Source organism: Chenopodium album, chromosome 4 (genome assembly GCF_948465745.1).
Source record: "Chenopodium album chromosome 4, dcCheAlbu1.1, whole genome shotgun sequence".
Taxonomy (NCBI): Eukaryota; Viridiplantae; Streptophyta; class Magnoliopsida; order Caryophyllales; family Amaranthaceae; genus Chenopodium; species Chenopodium album.
The window spans coordinates 75,777,135-75,801,627 of record NC_137837.1 but is presented as its reverse complement, the minus strand read 5'-3'; the positions used below and the strand labels follow the sequence as shown (position 1 = coordinate 75,801,627).

Sequence of the window (24,493 nt, the reverse complement as noted above, 5' to 3'; positions counted from 1 at the left end):
TTAATGTAAATTAAGGGGTCAAAAACTAGAGGTTTATCTTCCAAGTTGTATGTAGAATTGTAGACAACAAACCAGTAATACATACACAAATTGCCAGAAGACATGATCTTCATCTGGAGTTCTGGACAATTAAGAGCTCACTCAACCAATCACCTCTACAACCTGGACAAAACAAGGTGAGCCCTTGATAACATCAACAAGAAACCCATTGAAGGAAAGTGACGGCTACATCAGACTTGTTAATGATACATACACTACTTTCATTCATAATATGGAATAATACACACCTCAAAAACTAACCCCCATATCGCTGCAGCAGTTGCTAGCTAGGAGACTAGAACTCCCGACCCCCACAGGCCACACCCCAAAATAGAATAATCCAAAACAGTTCATATCTCTACAACAAAATACATGAAGATGTCTTTCATTTTAAAACTATTTAGATTTCAAATTACTGTAGACCAAGTATTCAGACTTTTAAACTGTGCGACTGCACATGTGATATATTAGGTTTTTTTTTTTTTTTTTGAGAGAAATGTGATATATTAGTTAACACATAAGAAAAATTATCTCAATGTATTTTTATCCTTCATATTAATGCAAAATATCTTAAATCAGGAACAATATCTTCTACAGAAAGAAGTTCTGCATCATGCCTATCCAAAAAAAAAAAAAAAAGGTTCCACATCATACTTTAAGGAACTCCATCAACATTCACACCTTACAACCAGGGTGAATGAGCTAATTCATATCAGCAAACTTAAATTACTCCAAATTACAGCAAAAGAAACAACATAAAATGCAAGTTTCTCATCAAAAGGTCTTCAAGCCAAAAAGCTAATCTTATTCGACGGGTGCAGTATATTTAAGCTGGCATTTGAGCATGAATGAACACTGACAATTTATTTTCAGCCTCTTTAGAACATTCACATCCTGCACCAGATATTCCACATCTTCAGGCAGGAAGTTAGAATAAAGCTCCTGAATGAGAATACCCTTCAGATGAGATTGCAGATATTCAGGCGCAGCCTCAGGAGGATTCCTGCGCATTTCTTCTACATCCCTTAAAATTCCTGGCTGCAAGTAAAAACATTATAACTAAGTCATATTCTTTTCAGGGAAACCCTGGAGTAAGTAGCTACCATACATTCCATAAAACAGATTTCTGGGCTAACCTTATTATATAGGGTAAGAGCATCTAAATCAGGGGAGCATTTAATAAACTCCGTCACAACACTCACAAGCCGATTCCAGCCAAAATCAAGATCTAAACCAATGCCTAATGCCAACGTATTCATGTTGTAAAACCTTGGCAAATTTGGATAAGCAGTCGCTGTGCATAACAACTATCCAAGAGAAAAATGACAGTGTTAAGTATCATATCAAACCACATTAATACTTGTGTGATCACTATCAATAAGTAGTGAGTGAAACATTAATATAATGCATACAAATAAGATAACATACCTCAACAACATCAATAGACAAAGTAAGAAGCTTGGCATTTGCTAACCCTTTGAAGAAATTACAGATACGCTGATAACAATCATTGTAGTTTTCAGCAGCAACAGCAGTTTCGCGGAGATCCAGATGCACATCAGTCAAAGATGCCAAACTCTTCACCTCAAAATCATCTGATATACGACCTTTGACATGGAAGTACTGAAGATTTGGGGTATTGATGACAAATTTATAGGGGCAGTCTACTGATATGTCAGTCACAAATTTATAACTAAAAGAAAATTTTTTCAATGTAGGTATGGAAATATCTATCACCCTTGGCCTCTCCCTTATGATTTCTTCTATTACCAACTCTTCAAGAACTTGACAACCCAAAAGCAAGTTTTGAGTACACTTGTCATCTAGGTACAAAACCCTCCTAATTTCAAGAACCTTAAGCATAGGGAAGCATACCACAGAAGGGACAATAAGAGGCATGCGAGATAATTTCAATACAACAAGTGAGTTGGACATGAAAAAGTTCCTAGGATACTTGATAAGTTCTTTTGGAACAGACAGGTAAAAGTCAAGTTCGAGCTCTAGAATATCACGAGAAATGGCTACATTCAACCATGTAAGAATCGGAGCAACAGTATAATGACACTCATAAATGAGACGGAACTTTTGGATATGAGGAGTATCATTAAGAAGCAATACTCTATTTACAAATCTCTTGAAGGAGATCTCTGAATCCTTACTTCCATACATGTTGAGGAAAGAGAAAAAGTCTCGATGAAGGCTAGCATCAATGTCAAGCACGGGAACAGAAGACCACACGTATTTCCATCTAGTTGACAAAACACTGGTTGCTACAGCATATTTAGTTGGGAGAAATGATAGGATGTGATAAAGGATGTCATTAGGCAACCCACTGATCCTATCTACAGCTTCTTTAGAGCCGTTATCCATCAGATCTGCTTCTCTCACTTCTAAGGCAACAGAAAGAAAAATACCATGAATTAAAGCTCCTCAATTTAATGCTAGCATAGTATATAGTACTATGGATCCAGAAAAAATATATATACAGATCATTCAATTGATAAATTACAAAGAAAAAAAATTGGGGGAGGGAGGGGGAGTTAAAAACTTATATCTATAAGCATAAAATCCAACAGTAACTCATGGTTTTAGGGATCCATTTGGCAGAATTAATTATTCATTACCAAGCAGAAGAGAGAGTTAACCTTTGGCAAGATGATATAGCCATTTAACCAGGGCTTTAGTTCATCTCTACATTAAAGTTTGGTGAATATGAAAGAAAAGGTTTCTCTGCCTTGCTGTCTACAACATATGTTTCTGAATGATCAGAATTTCAGTGCAATCACAAAATCCATACTGCTCATTAAACCTCAATGCCTACCCATTCCAAACCCTCCCCAGAATGATAAAAATAAATTAATTAAAAGAAGATAAAAATTAAATTAAATAAATAAATAAATATAACAAGCAGGCAAAAAAAAAAACAAAAAAAAGACCTTGCTTCACTGCCATCAGATCTGAATAACAAAATGCAAGCACAGCCAAAAATGAAGAAACAAAGGAATTATTTACAAAGTCCACAAAAATCTAAAGACAAAAAATAAATAAATGAACATATTGTCTATGAAAATTAGTATGAATAAATTAAAATAAGTACCTATATTAATCTTCATAGTGATGGAAAGTAGAAGTTTTCATCAATATGTGAGAGCTGGAATCTCATTCTATCAACTTAGATTTGTGATTTATACAAGACTAAGTAAAAGTTTCATGAGATTATATCTAATTCACACACTAGAAATTGGACCAAAACAAGCAAAGTAAGAACTGATTTCCTACCATTAATGAATATGATTTTTTCCATATGCGGAGCAAAATCCATATATTTCCATATATGTTGGATATTTTTTACTTCTTAGTATCCCTTTTAGAGAAATGAAAAACAATTTCCTCTGTTTTTTTTTACTTGCAACATTTTTGTTTTTCAAGTTTCAATCAAACAACTTCAACGGTTAATATCTTTAATTATACATTTGTAAATTTTTAATAAAGTACACAGAGAGACAAATCTAAAAAGATCCCATAAAACTATGTTTTTCTTCGAGTTAAAATCGCAATGTGAAATTGGAGTGGAGTATGCATACCATCCACTTCAGAAATGTTGGAAGTTAAAAAATAAAAAAAATAAAAAAAAAAAAAAAAAATAAACGGAGGAAGCTATATTATACTTCCTATTGATTATAAAACTGTTATTTAAAATGAACAAGAGGGGAAAATATCTAAAATTCCACAAGTTTTACAGCATTTGAAAAAAAAAAAAAGAAAAGAAACACGTATTATTTGACCAATTGCGTAGACTTCCTCTTGTCTCTTAAATCCTTATAAGCATAGAGCCATTAGTGGGGGAGAGGGGAGGGTGATCCATTGCCATCCATGGAATTTGAGACACAACACTTTGATACAAATTTAAAAGATGGAACAGCATTTGGCATGGATGGTACAGCTTTAAATTAAAAATTATCTGCACAGGGAATCATATATAACAAAGTTCTCAACCGCAGCAAATGAATTATCCAGTGAGCTAACACAAAGAAAACCCATTTTATAGGACAACATGATTAACCAGGGCCAAGTCTTAATTAAATGGCTACATACAAGGATCCCTCACTGCACACTTTCTATTCTACGCCACCATCCAATCAAAGTGACATAATCTTCAGTCTGCATTGGAATTTCTCCAGCATTCCAGTGAAATCAGGATACAGCGTATTCATAAAGATTCGGGATTGCTTTTCTACTTGCAATTACGTGAATCAAAAAAGAACTATTCTGGCCTCTAGCTTGTTGCATTTTCACTCAAAAAAAGGTGGGGGTGGGGGAAGAGGGATAAAGGATGAAAATGCCAGATAATATATTTAACTAATCATGTTCAGGTTGATTCAACTAAATGAGCCAAAGCAAGGGCCAAATATCTTTTTAAAAAAAAAAAACACTCAGCATCAGTTAAACTGAAAACGCTATTTGCAAAATAGCAGCTTCAAAGTGAAATTCAATTAAGAGAATGCAAACAACTGCATCAAGCAATTCAATCTCTAAGAATGATAATCCTTTAAGACCTATGACTAAGCCACAAACTTTGACCCACAAAATGCAACATAAATGAGTGAAAAACTATGATAAAGTAATGAAAGCCAATCAAAGTTTTTAAAAGGCGTATTGTAATGGGCAATAAAGGGGTAAATAACAAAACCATCAAAAACACAATAGAGTAGCGCCATTAACAGGTTTTTTTTTTTTTTTTTTGTTGAAGATTCACATGTCCAATAATTTATAGACTGAATTTATAAAAGAACATGACTTACTCGATCTTTTCTCCAGTAATATGAATTCCAATCCATCTGCAAAATGACGAAAATCATCTAGAGGTTGAAGACATCATAACTTCACAATAGCTTTGGGGCATTGGATATTTTTAAGCGATACCCAAAAAGGTTGTAGTGTTGCACTGCTTATGAAGGAGGAAATTGTAAGTTTCCTCCACTCAATAGCAGTTTCTCAAGAAGTCCACCGCACCAATCTTACTAATCACACCACAAGAGGAGACGAATTGTGAAAACGTCAATGAGCAAACAGCAAAGGCATACACATAAATAAGCTCAGCTTTTAAGCATGAAAGCAATATTTTACGTCGACGATACAAACCCATTTTTGAAAACAAACCGAAAATGAGTGGTTGGAAACACAACTTTGATTATAGAGATAATGCAACTTATACCTTTTCGATATTCTATGATAATACAATCACACCAAAATATCCAAAACTATCAAATATATACTTCAGAAGAGGAACGAAGGAGAGATCACTATGTAAGACATACTATGGAAGCAAGTTTCATATTTAATTTAAAATCAAAACATCTATTCGCAAAATTATATAAGCAGTTACTCAAAATATCCCAATAGAGTGAGGATATACAATTTGCAGAATGTTAGAAATAATGATACCATTATAAATAAAGATTTAATCAGCAAAGGCAATTCTGACAGTATTATGCTCCGTACAAAACAGTTCGGAACCAATCATTTTATCAAACTTTGCATAATCCGCTACTGTAGTAAAAGATACCTACTCAAATGGATTATCCTAAAATTAGACAACAATTACATATCCTTACAACCTATTGAAACCTAAGAAGCAATAATAATTTCATAAAATAACATATCTCACAATTCCATTCCTGGCTGTATGTTTTTAAGAATGTAATTCCTAATTGAAATTAAGAAAAGACATAGCAGAACATCTTGGAGCATGAAGTGTAAGTCACTTGAAGCCATGATGTCGGATTTTCAGTTAAGCAACCACCTCAAACCTATTACATGATTCAAAAGGGGAAGAGAGGAATGTGAGTCTGCAACAAGGTAAAATAGGTAGTACGACACATGCAATGCGTACTTATGTGCTAGGTAAGACCATCAACACTCAAATCTCCATAAATGTATGCAATGTGCATTTATGTGCTAGGTATGATCATCACTGAAGTGTCATTGAAAACCTACCAAATATGGAGGATAAAATGAGGCTTAGCTGACATTTGAAAAGATTCAAATCTAGAACTTCTTTTAGTAAATGATCCTTCAGAAAAGCATAAGCCATGCTCTCAGAGAGACCAAACTCCCATCACCACAGAGATGAAGAAACAATATCAATGAATATTTGTCATTCAGAGTCACCAAGCTGTTAAAGCGATGAACTCTATGAAAACCAAAAGGCCTCACTGAAAACACACTTGCCCAAGTGTTGCAGTAGAAATTGATTATGGACTATGTATTACTAATAGATGGAGCAAATTCATGCATTTATGTTGGCTAATATCAATCATGCAGACAGCCAAAGCAGAACTGTTTTCATCACTTAAGGTAAGGAAAGCATACAAAAGATAAAAGGAATATCCACAAGCTTATTTAATCCTCTATTATACCTATTTCCATCACTTAAAAAAGCATTGAAAAGATAAAACGAATATCCACAAGCTTATTCAATCCTCTATCATACCTGATTGCTTCTCCCAACAAAATATGTTACAACATCCCACAGTTTTTAATCAGATGAAGGCTTCCTTGTTTTTTGTTACACATCATCAAGCATAAACGGAAATTGAAAATCAAAGATCGCTTTCAAAATTTTAAGGACAGAGTAAGAAAGTAATGCACCTTATTAATAACATGTCTCATGTTCAAAAGCTTCATGTCATATATGAGTATCATTATAGTGCTACTCATAAATGGTTGCATGTGGCCATACACCATACTATCCAGAAGCTCAAACTCAGCTTGAATATGTTTGTTTCAGAGGTATTTGAAAAATCCGCCTTGGAAGGCTAATACCCTCATTGTATTTAAAGTATCAAGCACTTCTCATATCGACCCTTCTCTTGTTTGCTTCATAAGGCTTAAGCAAGTAATGTGCCTAGATGAGAAACTGAGAATTACAATAAGAACCTGCTTTCCAACTGTCAAGTTTTTGAAGAGTCGTAGAAGAAAAGCAGCTGAGGGTGATGAATGAATCGGTACATTATAAAGAGTTGTAGTAAATTATAAAGTTTGACTTTTGGTAATAGATTTATGATCATTGTGAAAGTTGTGTTACCCATCTAAATCTTTCAATTGCCCAAAATATTGAATACTTTGTCTTAAAGAATTTGGCAACTTTGATCAATGCGCTTCTGAATCTTTACCAAACAGCTTATCCTGCAGATCACTATATCTATCTTCAATCACTATAGCACTATACAACAGGCCACCAATGGTTTAGCAACTTCATCTCCATGTAAATATATTGTCAAACAGTTGCTCATGATGAAATCTTTAGTTCTTTCCCTCATAAACACTAACAGCCAAGTGACCAAGATGCCAGTCGTGAAATAAACTCTGGAAACTTCCGTGCATACACATTATTAAAGATTTGATTCCACCAAAACAGGACCACATAAGCATACCATTTAAAGTCCCTGAATAAAAAATTACACAATGATGAATAACAATAGTTAATGCAACTTAATTAAAGTTCAGCATCAACAAAATTTTAACAACTTTGTTTCTCATTTGACAGAGGTACAATATGAATAAACTAAAAAGGCTTGACATGGATGCTCAATACTATTGAATTTCATTCGATGAAACCAAGCTGCAAATGGAAACTATAACTAGAATACATACATGATATACGCCAACAATCACGTGAGTCATCACAAACATTTAGTTGCATATCATTGATTATAAACCTATTCAGATACCTTTAACCCCTAATCATTAAGTGAAAATAAGTTCATTCTTTTTAACTGTAAGAAACAATTAATCTTCTTATCTATCGTAGCAACATAATCCAAAGAACAGAACGAGTTAGTGCAATGATTGTTTAAATTTCGGAAATGTGCATTATGCAACACTTAATCAAGTCTATTATGCCCCCTCCCCTAAAATATAATTTCCCAAAATCCGAAACTTTAGTTCATCACTCTTAGTTAAATTCATTGTGAACCCTTTTCTCAACTCTAACTTCAACCACTAAATTTTCATCAAGTCAGACTCCTAGTTTTTTAATTTTATTTTATGATTAAAATTATTACTAATAATGCTACTAACATCACTCTCAAAGAAATAATCAGCCTAATTTCAAACCAAGTAAATTGGAGTCTTCTCCTCAACAATTTCGACATAATCTAAGGCTCAATTTAGCAGTTTCAGATACCCATTAAAATTCCACATTGCCCAGATTACAACAATTATTACAGTGAAACTGAAAGATTTTCAATTAGGGTTTCGTAAGTGGAGTTTAATCAATTATCATCTGTCCTTTTACAATGGTGGAAACAAAAATTAGCCCAATATACTATCTTCAGAACTAAAAAGAACAAAAAAAATTCTAAATTGGGCAAAAATAATTTACAAAAATGAAGAATGATTTCAGAAAAATACCAGAGAAATTGAAGAAGATGATGAAATCCATTATCATTTCCATTTTCGCCGCTATTTTCGCAAATTTTTGGTTTAATTCGATCAAAATTTGGGTTTCAAATATCTTTCTCTCGCTAAAAATGATCATGTAACAATGTAGTGGTAAATGGTAATGTAGTATACGAAGTACGAGTACAAAGTATACAATTTTTGTTTATGGCCGGATTGTTAGTTAAGCTGGGCCCTGATTGTTTTATTGACTTAAATCATGTACTCATGTTCATTACAAAGTACTCCGTTAGTGTCATATCAGTCAGTGTAAGGGTTTGTTCTCATACACTGAAATTCAGTTCAGTTCAGTTCAGCTCAGCTCAGCTCCTAATTTCCTACTATTATAAAATATTCATTTCAGTTCCGTTCAGTTCAGCTCAGTTCAGTTCAGTTCAACTGAATTCAGTCAATGAAAACAGGTCCTAAGAGGTGTTACCGGTCAGTGTTATAGGGGTTACTCAATTAATATTACGGAGTACAAGAATTACTTAATCAGTGTTATTGAGGTTATCTTGTTTTTTTAATAAGTGGTTACACGGTCTGACCAGCTACACCAAAGACGGGCTTTTGTAAAAATTAAAAAATTGGAGAATGTGTATTTTTATGCATATAGCTATTGGAGAATGTGTATTTTTATTTACAGAGTAATAATATTTTACTTTATTAGTGTATATATAAAGTTAAATTTGTTTCTGAAATTAGATCATATCAAAAAAATATTATCTAGTGAAATAAACATAACCTTCATTTATTATTCTATTTCAGTTCAATTATTAAGTTTAGGTTAATTTGATTCTATTAATTTCAGTCATTTTTATGTCGGTAATTTCAATCGGTTCAACCTAGTCCTTATCAATTTTGATACCTAAAATTATAGTTCAAACCAATCTTTTTAAAACATGCATATACTACCATATAATTAATTATAAGGATATTACTGTATTTATTAAAGGAAAAATTGAAAAAGAGTAATCTCACATTTGGCACATCTTTTCAAAATAATCCCACAGTTGCGCATTACATAAATAATCTCACCTTTGTACCCGAGGCGTTTGGTATGAAGGATAGAATAAAGAGGGATAAAAAAAGGAGGATAGAGGTGGGACTAAATAAGTGGGATTAAATTTATTTTATCTCTATCCCTTGTTTGGTTGATTGGATATAGAAAGAGGATAAAGGTAGGGAATTGATATAGAAAAATAACATATTTACTATTTGCCCTTTTACAATCATCAACCAAACGTTCTCTCTCCAAAAGAACCCACACCATTCCTCCAAAACTCCATTTTTTTTAGCATAGTTTCCTTCCATCTTCCCCCTAACTCTTTCATTTTTCCCATTTTAATTTCACAAATTACTAACAAATTAATACTCCATCATCAAATTATCATCGATTATAGGTTTTTTTTATGTTTCCTTCGTGATTTGTGGGGGGTGTCACTCGTTAGTTGCTGCCTTTGTTAACCACTGTTGTGGTGGTGGTGGTGGTTGTTGCTCTGCGTGGTGGCACTACTTGATGGAGTTGTCTAAGGTTGAAGATGATGGGTAGAATGGTAATTAGATACGAGAAGGATTAATCCTCATTCTTTATACCTGCTCCCCCCAATTACAAGATTCAAGGGATAAGAAGCAATTTAATCCCTATCCCATCCTACTGAAAAATTCAATTCCTTGTAAACAAACATGGGACAAAAGTAAGGAGAGATAAGAAATCCTTATCTCTACCTTCTATCCCCTTCACCAAACAGCCGGCAATATTCTCAAAATGAGCCTTTTTACCTATAACTGTTTCAACAGGTAAACTTTTTGTTTTTTTTCTTTAATTTATCTCTTCCCACCTAATCACCTTCTTTTATGGGAACTCCTCCACCACCACCATGGGTACCACTCCTCATCCCCCCCCCCCCCCCCCAACCTCTAAACTAAACTAGCCCTAAGGGCATGCCATGCCATGTCATGTCCAAACCCTCCATCACCACCATGGGTACCACCCCTCACCCCCACCTCTGAAACCCAAAGGGCCTGCCATGTTCACACCCGAAACCACGACCTAACCCCCAACCCGAAAACCCGCCTAAATTGGAAGGAGAGGGAAGTCAGCCGATGTCTAGGAATGGCAGTGACAAGTCGACAACCCACGAAAACCACCCGATTTTGCTGATTTGTGGGTTGTATTGCGAATTATGGGATATCGGGATTGTTGTTGGGCTAATTTGTGCGTGGATGGTATTGTGAATTGGAGGTTGTGGCTGTCAGGATTATTGTTGGCCGGCGGTGGGTTGATTGTCCAACGGGAGAGAGTAAGATGCTAAAATTTGTGGGGTATGATGAAATGGATTTTTGCTTGTGATTCTTGTGAATCAAAGTCTGCCAATGAAGGGGAGAGAGTTGGACTCAGTGAGTCCAACGTTTTGGCTTTGTGTTTGTTGCGGTGGTGGTTATGATAGTTGTGGACTTGTTATTGTTGCCACGGGAAGAAGAGGGAATCAGGGAAGACGGTGGTTGAGTCTAGCTGTTCTGACAAGTGGTTGGGTCCAGCCATTCCGGTGAGTGGCCGTGTCCGGCTGGTGAGTGGGGCAACTCTGACAAGGGAAGAAAGAAGAAGTGTTATTTTTTTGTTTATTCTTTAATTTTAAGAAAAATTATATATAAAACTCAATTAAAATTGTGACACTTGTCAAATTAATTTTTAAAAAGGTTAACAATTCAATCAACCGGTCAATAAATGAAAAAGAACCAGGGTACAAAGGTGGGATTATTTCTGCCTTGTGGAATTTGCAAAGGTTAAATTATTTTGAAAAGATGTGCTAAAAGACCAAAGATAGAATAATTCTTTTCAATTTTGACTTTATTAAATCATATCTTAATCCTAACATTAAAAAAGTGGAAGAATGCAAATCATATCCTTTGGTTCACCCTACACTCTAGTGTATAGCTATCTCCACTTGATGTACTAGTGACATATGATGTGTCTATTTTATATAGTGTTTTACCCCCGTCTCTTGGTCGTAATTAGTAATGTTTTTGGCTCTTTAGAGCCACTTTTATTACTAATTGGTGTTTTCTAGTGTTTTCGTAGATTTGGTTGACTTTTGCAGGGATTTGCACTTTTGGAGCATTTTCCCGATATATTATGGAGTAAGTACGAGCATTGGAGAAGCACGACCAGTTTTTATAGCCCAGCAGGGCCGGTTAGAGCCATCAAACCGGTGATTAAGGGCTCGGTATATCTTATACCGAGGCATTTGGACCGAGTATTCAAGACCAGAAGAGGAAACCCAGATTGGCCCGAAGAATTGGAGCCCAATTGTAGTCCAAACAGTGGCCCAAGAGAGTCGCCCGGCCAAAGAGGCTGGCGCCCGGAGGCGCGCCCGACCAGGCGAGGGAAGCAAAGGTCGGCACTCGAAGACGCGCCCGGCCGGGCGCGAGAAACGTACCTGATGAGCAAAAAGGCGCGCCCGATCAGGCGGTAATCAAAAGTAACTCCTAAATCCTCTAACTAATGTAGATAGGGAAGTAGGGTCAAATCCACAGAGAAACGAGTCTTTCTATTCCTAATCAATTAAAGTAATCTAAATTATAAAGTAACCAATATGTGAATTTGAATATGAAACTAAACTACGAAGATTAAGAGTAAGGAGAAAATAATATATAAAAGAATCTAAGGCATAGGTTTACCAATAAATAATATTCCAGGGTAGAATATAATAATCATTCATCAATGCATACATTAATCAGCTCATAAAGGGCTTTCGCTACGTATTACAACCACACAATTAATTTACCGGTATTAAATCTCATCTTTCGAATCTCGACTTAACCATTTATAAATTAACCTACCTATTGAAACTAGACCTAAACATCAATTCTCATCTGTCGAATCTCGAATCAATATTGTTAAACTCATGCATAAAAGATCTGCGCAAATCTAGTCACAAAGCATTAATTCAATCAATAGGAAATTAATCTAGCATTGACAATTAACAACAATAAATTACCCCTTTATATTATTTATGGATCCCCATAAACCCTAGAAATAAAACTACTCACACATAATAAAAACTAAACTAATCAAAGCAATAAAACAAGACATGATCAAAGGAATAAAATAAACAACTAAGATTATGAGAAGAGAAATCGTTACCAAAAGAAATCTGGAATTAAGAATCAAATTAAGAACAAAGTATAAGAGAGAGAAAACTAATCTAAAAGCTAAGTAGGGAGAGAAAATCTAAGAAAGAATTAAGAAAGTAAGGAAGAGAGTAAAGAAAGGTACTAAATTCGTTTTACGGAGAAGTATTTATATTCCCTAAGAATCCTAAACTAAAACAAACTTAAACGATGCTAATCGTCTCCTAACAATAACACTCGCCCGATCGGGCGAGGCACCGCCCGATCGGGCGCGCCTTTTTGCTCATCAGGTACGTTTCTCGCGCCCGGCCGGGCACGTCTTCGGGCGCCGACCTTTGCTTCCCTCGCCCGGTCGGGCGCGCCTCCGGGCGCCAGCCTCTTTGGCCGGGCGGCTCTCTTGGGCCACTGTTTGGACTACGATTGGGCTCCAATTCTTCGGGCCAATCTGGATTTCCTCTTTGGGTCTTGAATACTCGGTCCAAATGTCTCGGTATCAGATATATCGAGCCCTTAATCACCGGTTCGATGGCTCTAACCGGCCCTGGGCTATAAAAACTGGTCGTGCTTCTCCAATGCTCGTACTTGCTCCATAATATATTGGGAAAATGCTCCAAAAGTGCAAATCCCTGTAAAAGTCAACCAAATCTACGAAAACACTAGAAAATTAAACACCAATTAGTAATAAAAATGGCTCTAAAGAGCCAAAAACACTACTAATTACGACCAAGGGACGGGGGTAAAACACTATATAAAATAGACACATCACCATATATACGAAGTACTACCTCTGTTTTTTTTTAGTTGACACGTACTCCCTCCGTTTTTAAATACTTGCTCCATTTCTCTATGCGCGGAGTTTTTGGAGAAATTGGATAAAGTAATAAAATATGGAGGTAATGGGGTTGGTGGAAGAATAAAAAATTGTAAAAAACCAAAAGTAGTGGAGAGAATTGAAGGAGAGAGAATATGAAATTAATATTGTTGGGTCCATTAAGTGAGAGGAATTAATTAAATATTGTCAAAGCTTTCCAAATAGGGAAATAGAGCAAGTATTTAAAAACGGCCGGAAAAGGAAAGTGGGGCTACAAGTTACCTCACTTGCTTTTTCATTCTCTCTCACTCTCTCTCCTCTCCTTAATATATGTGCTTAAATCAAGCACGTCATTTACAAGTTACCTCACTTGCTTTTTCATTCTCTCTCACTCTCTCTCCTCTCCTTAATATATGTGTTTAAATCAAGCACGTCAACTATATAAAATCGGAGGAATTATAACACAAGACTGCTTTACCAAAATGAACAAAAAATGTAAATCAAAGCAGCAAAACAGGCCTCTATACATATCATGAGTATGACACCAACTCACCAACACACCAGCATATTGAGTAAGAAATTATGAATAGGATAGAACTAGCCAAATCTACACATATCATGCATAAATTAAAAATTGCTGATCAAACTTTAATGCCTTTAACCATAGGCAAATAAATGATGAAAAAGTTAGGATAATGAACTTGCATTTCGTTTTAAAGAGAAATAAAAGAGTATATATCAATATAATATTATAGTTAATGTTGATTAATGCTTAATATTTCCAATTTCATCTTAGAATAATTCCACATCATCTATCATTTTCTTACAGGAAAAAGTTCTTATTATTCATCATCATAGCAAGCTTGCAGTATAATTTCGCTGGTCACCGAGCCCCTGGGAGCCCTCGATATATCCTTAAACGCGTCTAATTCCACAACATCAGTACAGTTAATAGTCAACCTGTTTAAAACTCTTGAATGTTGCAGCAGATATTTGACAGCTTCAACCTCATAACCTTTATGAAGTCCCTCGACGATGATCTCCTTAAGATGAAATAACACACAAATCGGGACACCTTCAGGTGGTGTCCAACGACCTCTGTCATTAGGATTAACATAGAGACCAGAACAAACCTGAAATAAAAATTGGAAGTACTAATAAAAATTGGAAGTACTAATAAGAATGTGATGAACGAAAAAGTTGTTTAATTTCTTGATGTCATAGATCGATCTTACTCAATCAATGTACTACTAACCTTGTTTGTGAGAATAAGGTACTCAAGATTAGGTGTGTACGAAAGGAACTTTGCCAAGAATTCACAATTAATATCACCAGCAACATTCAATTCTAATTTCATCAACCTTTTGAAGGTTTCTAGTTTTCCTTTCAAGTGAAAGCTCAAGTTCAACCACTGCAATATAAAGTGTAAGCATAGCATCAACATTATCAGTTATCACGTAAAAAATGTGTGAGTATTGATTAACACAAATCTCTATATACGAAAAATTTTGATTAGTAAGTGTTTGACAGTCTAATGGTGAATGTTCGTACCTGGATAGTATGGCCGGAAAGTGATAGCACCTTGGCAAATTTGAGCCTATTTAAGAGCATGTATAAATTCATAATATCAGGTATTGATGATTTTTTTTTGTTATAAGTTGGTTGCCAATCCACATGCGCCTCAACCATTTTACATATACCAGTACTAAAAAGTGAATAAAGGCCTGTCTGATAATCTCTTACCCAAAGGTACTCAAGTCTTGGAGCATTAATCGCAACTCTGTGAAGAGGTTTGTAAGATCCTCCTTTAGTGACATCTCCATTATCAACAAATTCCAATCCACATCTCTTTAGTGTGGGGATCTGAATAAGTAGATCCAAATCCTGCGATACATGCTTCTTCACAGCACGACTTTTGATAAGTAACTCCTCAAGAGAAGGGCATCTAGGTAAGAAATCCTCCAAATGCTGAGTTATAAAAGATTTCGAGATGTTAAGGTGAAGGGTCTTAAGACTAGGAAGCCAGATTGTAGTTGGAGTTTCAAGGTAATCAGTTTTCAACTTCAATACTACTAATGTTGTCGATATGAAAAGGCTTTCAGGTAATGATGCTACTTGATTTTCATGAAAGTAGACCTCAAGGTGCCTCACATCTCGCTCAGCTAACAATCTATTAAGGATGGTTGAGGAGGCAGATGACGATATAGATAGACATAATCTTTCTATACAAGGATAATCATAGCGATTTACCATCTTATTTATATAATTTACTAAACTCTTCTCCATTTGTTGTTTCTCTTGCTCAAATTTATGCTTAATTCGTCGAAAGTAACCATTATCTATATCTAGATTTCCAACCTCAACCCAAATATTCTTCCATTTAGTTGACAAAACTCCAGTTCTCACAACCTCATCACTCGACGGAAGAAGGGACAGAATACGCCAAAGAATTTCATCAGGAAGCCAACTTATCCTATCGATTCCTCTAACTTGTCCTTGAGCGAGTTTCAATTCTTTATTTGGCATGGTGATCTTGCTCGGATATGGAAATTACTTAATGATTGTTAATATTAAACCAAGAGAGAATATTTGGGAGTAGACGGTGGTAAGCCTCATCTATTAAAGTATTAAGCCAGCATGTTAGATAGGGTGAACTTAACCCTAATACAATAAGGTACTTTACAATGTGAAAAGATGAATACAAGATTAATTAGGAATTCTAAGTGTGCATGATTAACAAAACATAACTTATGACAAACTCATTACCCAATTTTGTAATTACAAATTTATGCTTAATTCGTCGAAATCATGTGTATAAATTTGCATTAATATTAATCAAATTCCAATTAATTCCCACTTCCAAAGTTACAGCCATTCCTGACCAACTCAACCAAAAGCTTAAGCTAATGGTTGAAGCCCAGGAATATGTTTTATACTCTATCACTGAGTACAAAAAATGCAAAATTGTCATAAAAAAAAAAAACTTGTACAGCAACTTTAAACCTGATTTCGATTCATATATAATTCAAAGGCAAAGTTTGAATCTTTCTTTTAATCATCAGATTATAAAATCTAACTCAAATTAGAGCTACAAATAAACAATAAACCTTACAAAAATTGATTTTGGGTCGTCAATCATCATAAATAAAATAAATAAATAAATGTAATTTCCAGTGTATTTAGAATTGAAAAAAAAAAAAAAAAAATTATTGAACTTTTAAAGGTATTAGATTTGTTTAAAAGTGTAGTTTCCATATGAAATTTGCAAACTTTCACTAATACGTCTTCAAGTAAAATAGTCGAATTTGTAATTAACTCATAACGAAAATTAAAGAATCAATTTACCCAGATTTTATAAACACTAATAAAATCAAACAAAGAATTGCAGAATTTCAATTAACATTAATAATTAACATCAACAGCTGAAGAAGAATTACAAGCGAGAAGAAGAATATTACCTGACAAATGCGCCGATATTGAGTGCGAGGGATGAGAGATGGAGAGAGTAAGTAAATAAGTAGGACTGTGCAATTTTATTTATATTTATTTATTTTTTTTTTTCTTTTTAGGACTGTGCGAGTGTTGTATAGATATGGGGTAATTTTTTTATAGGGCTAATATAGGAGGACTTAGATCAAACCTCAACCTATGTTTATGGTCCAACTATGTTAGATCCCGTGCCATGCACGATGATCTTTATATATAGTTATATATTATTGATTGAGAAATATTACGGAGTATAATCATAAATTAGTCAAGAAATAATAAAAGTATGTAATATGTTAATTTGATATTTGAAATTTTAATTATAGCTTGAATACACAATTAAAACTTAAAACAAAGTAGGCAAAAAATCTAAGGAATATTTTTTATTTTTTATTTTTAAATAGGTTACTAATTATTTAAAAATATTTATTTTTGGTATATATTGCCCAATTTTTTTTTAGAAAGATTTGGAATAAATATTTTATTTTAAATATTGTTGTGAAATAAGGGGGAAAGATGAGAGATTGAGAGAGAATTGATCTGTCTATATTATTCCATATATTAGGGGTATATATACACAGAATATAATAAGTAGGGTTTGCTTAGATAACAATAAACCCTAGATCTAGAATAATCCGGAAACTTACAAAGAGGATAATGGATATCCACACAATATTTTCATAACACTCCCCCTTGGATGTCCATTATCGAATATTGTGCCTCGTTAAAACCTTAATAGGAAAAACCCAATGGGATAAACCTAATTAAGGAAAAAGAGTACAACATTCTTCGTAATACGCTCGAGATGCTGCCTCATTAAAAACCTTACCAGGAAAACCCAATGTGGGACAAAACCATGGTCAAGGGAAAAAGAGTGCAGCGCGTATTTTCTCCCCCTGATGAATACATAACTTGAAATCTTCTAGTGCCGCAACAATGAATCCAATATGTTGTATATCTTCTCATATGCAGTAAAATATCACTCATTGATATGATCTTCGATCCTCCTAAACTGAAATTGCATCTTCAAGTCTTCACGTTAACATGTGAAGTGTCTTCATTTCACCATACATGTGTTTATCTCTAATATCAATATTTCAAATCTCTGTTTAACAGTTGATTTAAAGGTTAAACTTATGCGGTTATGACTTCTTCTGGAAGTCGTTATTGATAATCATTATTTGATCAAACATTCATTAATAATAATTTGATGAAAAACTTGATATTATTAATGTCATTTTTCAATCTCATATGAATTATAATATAACACATGTAATTATATACGTTAATCATGGTTCTTCTGGACCATAAGAAAACATTCTCACGCATAAGTATTCCATTGATACTCTTTAGATGTTTCATAATTGACATGATAGCTCTCTTACAAATACAAGTAGTAAATCTCATTAACTCTCATATGCTCAACTTCAGGTTGAGATGTCAATGATGTAGTTACATTGAATTTTCAAGAGTTTGTTAGTAATTGCAATATTCAAGAATATAAACTTTGTAGGGCTGGATATTTAAATATGTCGTATATAAGTTCTCAGGAACTCATCTTACATGATTCATAACATGCAATTAAATCAGTGTCATCAATAATTATAAGCCCATTGGAATATAAATATCTCTTTCTAATTTTCATCAAAGTTGTAAATATGTCTTACTATACTTTGAATGAACATTCACATAAACGACAGTCATGGTAAGAAACTAATGCATACAATATGAGATATAGAACACATGATAACATATTAACATATTAAACAAAATATACAGTGAGTAATACATCTAACAACTTCATACATATGCAATAAACCATTAACTTATGACTTACATGTACATGAATATAAGACTCAAAATGATGCAAAACACTGTACAGTGTGGATTTAAAAATCCATATTTCATTGGACTTCGGGTCCATGATAAACTTATGATCATTTCATTATGTCGACATCAAAATGTACATATATTTCAGATCCCTTATTCACTAGTCCATTCCATTATGCATATGCATATTATTCACCGGTTCCATTGTGTACCGGTATCATAAAATTCCTTTAACTTACATTTCGCATGCTATTTTACTATGATATCTGAATACATTTCTCATTGGTACCATCATAACTTTCTTACATCATAGGCCATCTATTATAATAATTCAGATATCTATACCACTTTTAGGGTATTTCATACACTAAGGTATTTATATACTATTACACTATTAGTGTCAACTGCACTATCTTGTCAAATATCATATCTATTAGACATATCATTATATATATATATATATATATATATATATATATATATATATATATATATATATATATATATTTTAATTGGAACCGATCATACAATCTACACTTTAGGTGTAGTGATTCAAGTATAATTGGCAAGATTCTATCTCAATGTATACACATAATTAATATGACCAAAATGTATCTTCAACGCTACGCAACATGAGTCATAACTGAATACAAATCAAATCATAAATGTGCAACATATCTTGATAATATATATACAAAAGTTGGCATATAACTTTTCAAACTACTATTATAGGGATCATATTTTTTTTTTTTTTTTGATTAATTTTTCCAACTTTTGCTAATTCTTCTTCTCCCCCTAAGTTGGTAAAATATCTCATTTATAGGGGCGTCTTATTATATACCAACTTAGTAGACAAATTTGCATTAATAAAATTCACTTCATTAGGAGGATCACAATCAATATTAATTTCACAGAAGGTTTGTATTAAACAAGTTTCATCTCTTCTGGAGAACAACTTCAATGAAGAATCATTTCTTCATTAATTTTACATTGCATGTGTATTTATTATATATTACCCTTTTCATAATATCTTCTGAAAACAATGTCAATGGGGGAGACATGGGTTGTGCAGTTGTACGTTTTTCTTTCTTCTCCTATTTCATATGTGCTGACATATAATAGCCCCAATCAAAAGAATTGTTATACAAGCATAAATCACTTGCTCATAATTCTAGTAAGTGATGATCTTCTGGATCTTTAAGACTTAAATAGTGTATTTGGTGAGCTTCTGATCACTTGATAGTTAACAATAATATATAAGTTATTTTGGTGAACCTCTGGTCAGCCATTAGTCCTTTATATAAAAAATCAAAACATATTAAATCTTGAAATTTCCATCAATACAAATTATTATAACTCACAATCCAAATATAACTCAATCTCAATGTTACGTCTTGCCATTCAATTCATTTTATATATTTAACATTGAGAAAGCGTCAGCACATTATCAAATGAAACTTCAGGTTTCCATGACGGGTAATTATTATTAAACCCGGATGGCCTAATTTAATTATCACATCCAATCACTTCTCTAAATTTGAACTCTGGTCAGTTTTCAACACTAGTGATCACTTTATTAAACTTACTATGTGCATGGCCATGAATGTGATGTGATGTTAGAACACCAACATGTGTTTCTTTATACAATTGGCAAGACAATTGACTAATTAATATTTTATTTAAAATTACTTATATATACTCTGCTGGAGTTTTGACTATAATCTTGATACATGTTAATCTTGTTGGACATTTCATACTCTTCTTGAGCCTTTTACATAATCATGGAACATATGAATTTTACTAAAAGTGATTTTATTCTAAAAATGTAATGAGATTTATCATTTCCTCAAATTTGTCCAATAGATGCTCCATTTCTTTTCCAAAAGTTCTTATATTTTAACTCTATTAGACTGCAACGCTTCAGACGTGTTTTAGGTTCATTAGTAACCGATATTGTCCTTCTGGGACAATAATTTAATTGGAGCATTTATAATTAGTATATGATCAATCATTTATATCCATCTTCAAGATGGTATCATTTAAAAATATTTAAATAATATGCATGTGGCCATCTCTATTAAGTAAATAGTTAATATTTGAGTATAAGTATATTCCAAACTGACCATCAATATATTTTATTATTTATATGCAAGAATTACTTACAATCCCCCCCTAATCCTTGCATATGGGGGTATGGAATGAATCAATCCAACAACCTTTAAAATCCTTTGGCAATGTCATGTATCAAGTAACGTGTTCCTTTTAGCAAAAACATGCTTATATAAAATTATACTTATAGAACACTTATCATGTTCCTCATGCCCAATAACATTCATCTTAAAAAAAACGAAACCTCTTATATTTATGGGCTTAATAAATATTACAATCATCGTTAAAGACCTCAATACATTACTATAAAAATAATCCATGATGTTTATCCATGATGTTTAATCCATACTCATCATAATCACATAATTTGATCAAATTAAGACTTCTTGAGCAGTTAGCTTAGGCATATTATATATAACTAAATATTATGTATACCAGTTAAGAAATTTTCCACAATATTTTCTCTGCCTTTTTTCTTTTATTCCACTTCACTGTCTAAATATACAAGTGATAACAATACTCCATAACCGTGTCCTTGATTCAAGCCAAGGATTACGTGTGCATAATCAATCTACTCCTAGTTTACATATATTTCATCTAATTATCACTTGGGATTACGTACACAATATTTATCAATATCTCCTAATATGGTGAAGTATATCCTCTAATTTTGAGATATAATTAGGAAATTATATCGTAACAATACTCCATAATAAATCAAAATTAATTTAAATTTCTTTAGCATTAAACATTTAAACCTATGTAAAAACACATGTCATCTACAATACGTAGTATAAGATATAAACATATACCATGAGAAAAATATTATAAATAAAGACTTAGGATCTAGTTTAGATAAATATATTTATAGTAGATTATCATGATGATGAATAATAGATAATCTTAGATTATTAATAATAAACATATCACATAAACATAACAAAATCATGTGATAAAGCTAATTAAGTTTGATAGCAATGAGCCAATGAGTAGGCATAATCACGAAATAAAAACAATAATAATAGCATAATTTGTTTGCTATACTTTATACAAAACCAAATACAAAGTAAACAATTAGAAGCAACAAAACTTATACAAGGTAAAACTAAGATTATTCTTGTAGTCAACCTAAACCAATGGAATAATTCATTCAACCAAATGCAATTCTAATACTTTGTAACATAGTTTATCACATGGATTAACAATTATTATTTTCTCAAAATCACACTTTCTTGATACTCACTCGACTTCAAAGGGAACTAAAGAAGTGATGAAGGAAAAACTCTCAGGTTTATGATAGTATAAAAGTATTCGAGTCTTCATTAAATCCTATAACATATATCTAATGTTCAAACTTTAAGAAGGGTTTAATTAACATCTTATGTATTTTATTGGAACTTATCTAAATCCAAAAAAATATAATCTACAACTATTAAAACAGTTCATAACTAATACACTTGAACACTCTATGATGGTGGTAAACCAGATACAATTGAAAGCAACATGTATACATTAGATCATCACATAATTTGACGGAGATTGATGATGAAACCATCAGCTAATATCATTCTCCAAAATTATAGATATTCAAATAAGACAAATTAGCCGAAACAAAACAATATTAGACATATTCAAATACGACAACTTAGCTGAAACAAATCAATAGCAATATCCCATATCTAACGAGCTTCATATTTCATTCATAAAAAACAGAGCATATAAATTAATCAATCACATGACTAGTCTAATACCCTATAATTAATTAGTTTATTTTAAGAAAGACAATAATTTGACAAATTCAATAAAATACGGAGAAAAGAATATAGGGATACCGTAAAGTTGCTATTAAACTCGTCTCCTTAGCCGGGTAGGGTTGATTTTGTTTTATCATATATTTTTGCTCGAGACGACACCCAATCGACGAGACAAAGATCAAGAAGGAAGTACAATATATTGCTAAACCCAAATAACTTTCTTGCATACGATGAACTGTCAATCAAATTGAAAAGCAATTATGTATATGTATATGAATCAAAAGAATTATTAATCATTTAGAGCTTTGGTGCTGATAACGTGTTGTGAAATAAGGGGGAAAGATGAGAGATTGAGAGAGAATTGATCTGTCTATATTATTCCATATATTAGGGGTATATATACACAGAATATAATAAGTAGGGTTTGCTTAGATAACAATAAACCCTAGATCTAGAATAATCCGGAAACTTACAAAGAGTATAATGGATATCCACACAATATTTTCATAACAAATATAATAATCATTACCTGTCAATATGGAATATGTAAAAAAAATAATATAATTTTGGTAAATGATTTGTTTCCTTAATTAAAATATTTTTTTTTAAAAAAATAATAACTAAGGACACACCAGGAGATGACACGTGTCATTATTGGTGTGTCTTTTAGTATATAGTATTGATTGATATTTGCGGGTCTAGCATCACGATATCAAGATGAAAAATTAGTCATATGAAATTTATAATTGGTAGAATTAAGTGTCTGTTTGTGTAAGGCTACAGATTTTTTTTTTTAAAAAAAAAAAAAACTTGTCTTATAGATTTATCGATTTGAGGACCAATTAAATCTTACTTGTATCAGTTTCACAAATTTAAATATAGTTATATACATTAATAGAGCTCCATCAAAAGTAATGCACGAGGACATCTAAATTATTCTATGGCAAATCATAAGCTACACCATTTTGCCATTGTATAGCGTGTTTAATAGAGAGATAATTATAAATACTAAATGAATTTTATAGTACTATTTAATGAAATAACTCTTGTCTATTCTATTTAAAGAATAAAATGCAAAATAAATTAACATAATCTCATATTGACATTATCCAAGTGAAGTTTATTTTCTCAAGCTTAGTTTTTTATTTATTTTCAAGACTATAGCTCGTATTACGTTACAGATTCGTCATTTATTTATGTTATTATGCAATCTTAAAATGTATTTACAATTGATTTATTTTAGTATTATGCAATCTTAAAATTTATTTACAATTTTAAGATTGCATAATAATTTAAATTTCATTTTTGCCACCAGCAAAACACATGTATTTCACTTTTGTTATCGGGGAAAATTTTAATTTCATTTTGCTACCATACAAAAACAAGTTTGTTAAAAATTGCTCCACTTTACATTTTCGGTTAGGGTTCCGTAAAGTTTATTCAAAAAGAAAAAAAAAGACCCGGCCACCTGTTGAAAAGTCCGGCCCCTCCCGTCAGCCCTCCTCCCCCATGCCGGCGCCCGACGCCCAAAGCTGCGGCCGGTGCTGGCGACCCCACCCCACTCCCTTTCCCCCTCCTTTTTTAATATTTTTTTTTAATTTTTGCAATTTTTGAAAACTTAACGGAACCCTAACTGAAAGTGTTAAGTGATAGCAATTTTTAACAAACTTATTTTTGTATGGTAGCAAAGTAAAATTAAATTTTCCCCGGTAGCAAAAGCGAAATACATGTGCTTTGCTGGTGGCAAAAGTGAAATTAAATATCTTAACTTAATCATATATGAGATATGTATATTATGGTAAGATCACTAAGATGATATAAAATTTTATATTCTTTCCATTTTAAAAAAATGCAAGAGGCATTGACTTAATGTATATTGAAAATTGTA

The 24,493-nt window shown here is 32.8% G+C and overlaps 2 protein-coding genes across 2 annotated transcripts; both read right to left on the bottom strand.

Moving 5' to 3' along the window:
* Positions 1–548: 548 nt before the first annotated feature.
* LOC145627311 (F-box protein At4g09920-like) lies at positions 549–8,664 on the bottom strand. The gene is made up of 5 exons (XM_081679704.1): positions 8,455–8,664; positions 4,842–7,487; positions 1,468–2,429; positions 1,176–1,346; positions 549–1,077 (listed from the first exon to the last, which is right to left on the bottom strand). Exons 3-5 carry the CDS (start codon positions 2,407–2,409, stop codon positions 844–846), a joined length of 1,347 nt encoding a protein of 448 aa, XP_081535830.1. The 5' UTR covers positions 2,410–2,429; positions 4,842–7,487; positions 8,455–8,664; the 3' UTR covers positions 549–843.
* A 5,993-nt stretch (positions 8,665–14,657) lies between these two features.
* On the bottom strand, positions 14,658–15,952 carry LOC145628179 (F-box/LRR-repeat protein At2g42730-like). Its single transcript, XM_081680488.1, has 2 exons — positions 14,978–15,952; positions 14,658–14,837 (listed from the first exon to the last, which is right to left on the bottom strand). Exons 1-2 carry the CDS (start codon positions 15,950–15,952, stop codon positions 14,658–14,660), a joined length of 1,155 nt encoding a protein of 384 aa, XP_081536614.1.
* Between the last annotated feature and the right edge of the window lie 8,541 nt (positions 15,953–24,493).

What these genes read in the sequence shown, in the direction of transcription:
- LOC145627311 (XM_081679704.1), bottom strand. Translation starts at nt 2,409, where the DNA reads ATGGATAACGGCTCTAAAGAAGCTGTAGATAGGATCAGTGGGTTGCCT. An exon ending in TGTCTATTGATGTTGTTGAG is followed by an intron (nt 1,347 to 1,467) that starts GTATGTTATCTT and finishes TCTCTTGGATAG; the next exon opens with TTGTTATGCACAGCGACTGC. An exon ending in CTCTTACCCTATATAATAAG is followed by an intron (nt 1,078 to 1,175) that starts GTTAGCCCAGAA and finishes TTTTACTTGCAG; the next exon opens with CCAGGAATTTTAAGGGATGT.
- LOC145628179 (XM_081680488.1), bottom strand. Translation starts at nt 15,952, where the DNA reads ATGCCAAATAAAGAATTGAAACTCGCTCAAGGACAAGTTAGAGGAATC. An exon ending in TTTCCGGCCATACTATCCAG is followed by an intron (nt 14,838 to 14,977) that starts GTACGAACATTC and finishes TTTATATTGCAG; the next exon opens with TGGTTGAACTTGAGCTTTCA.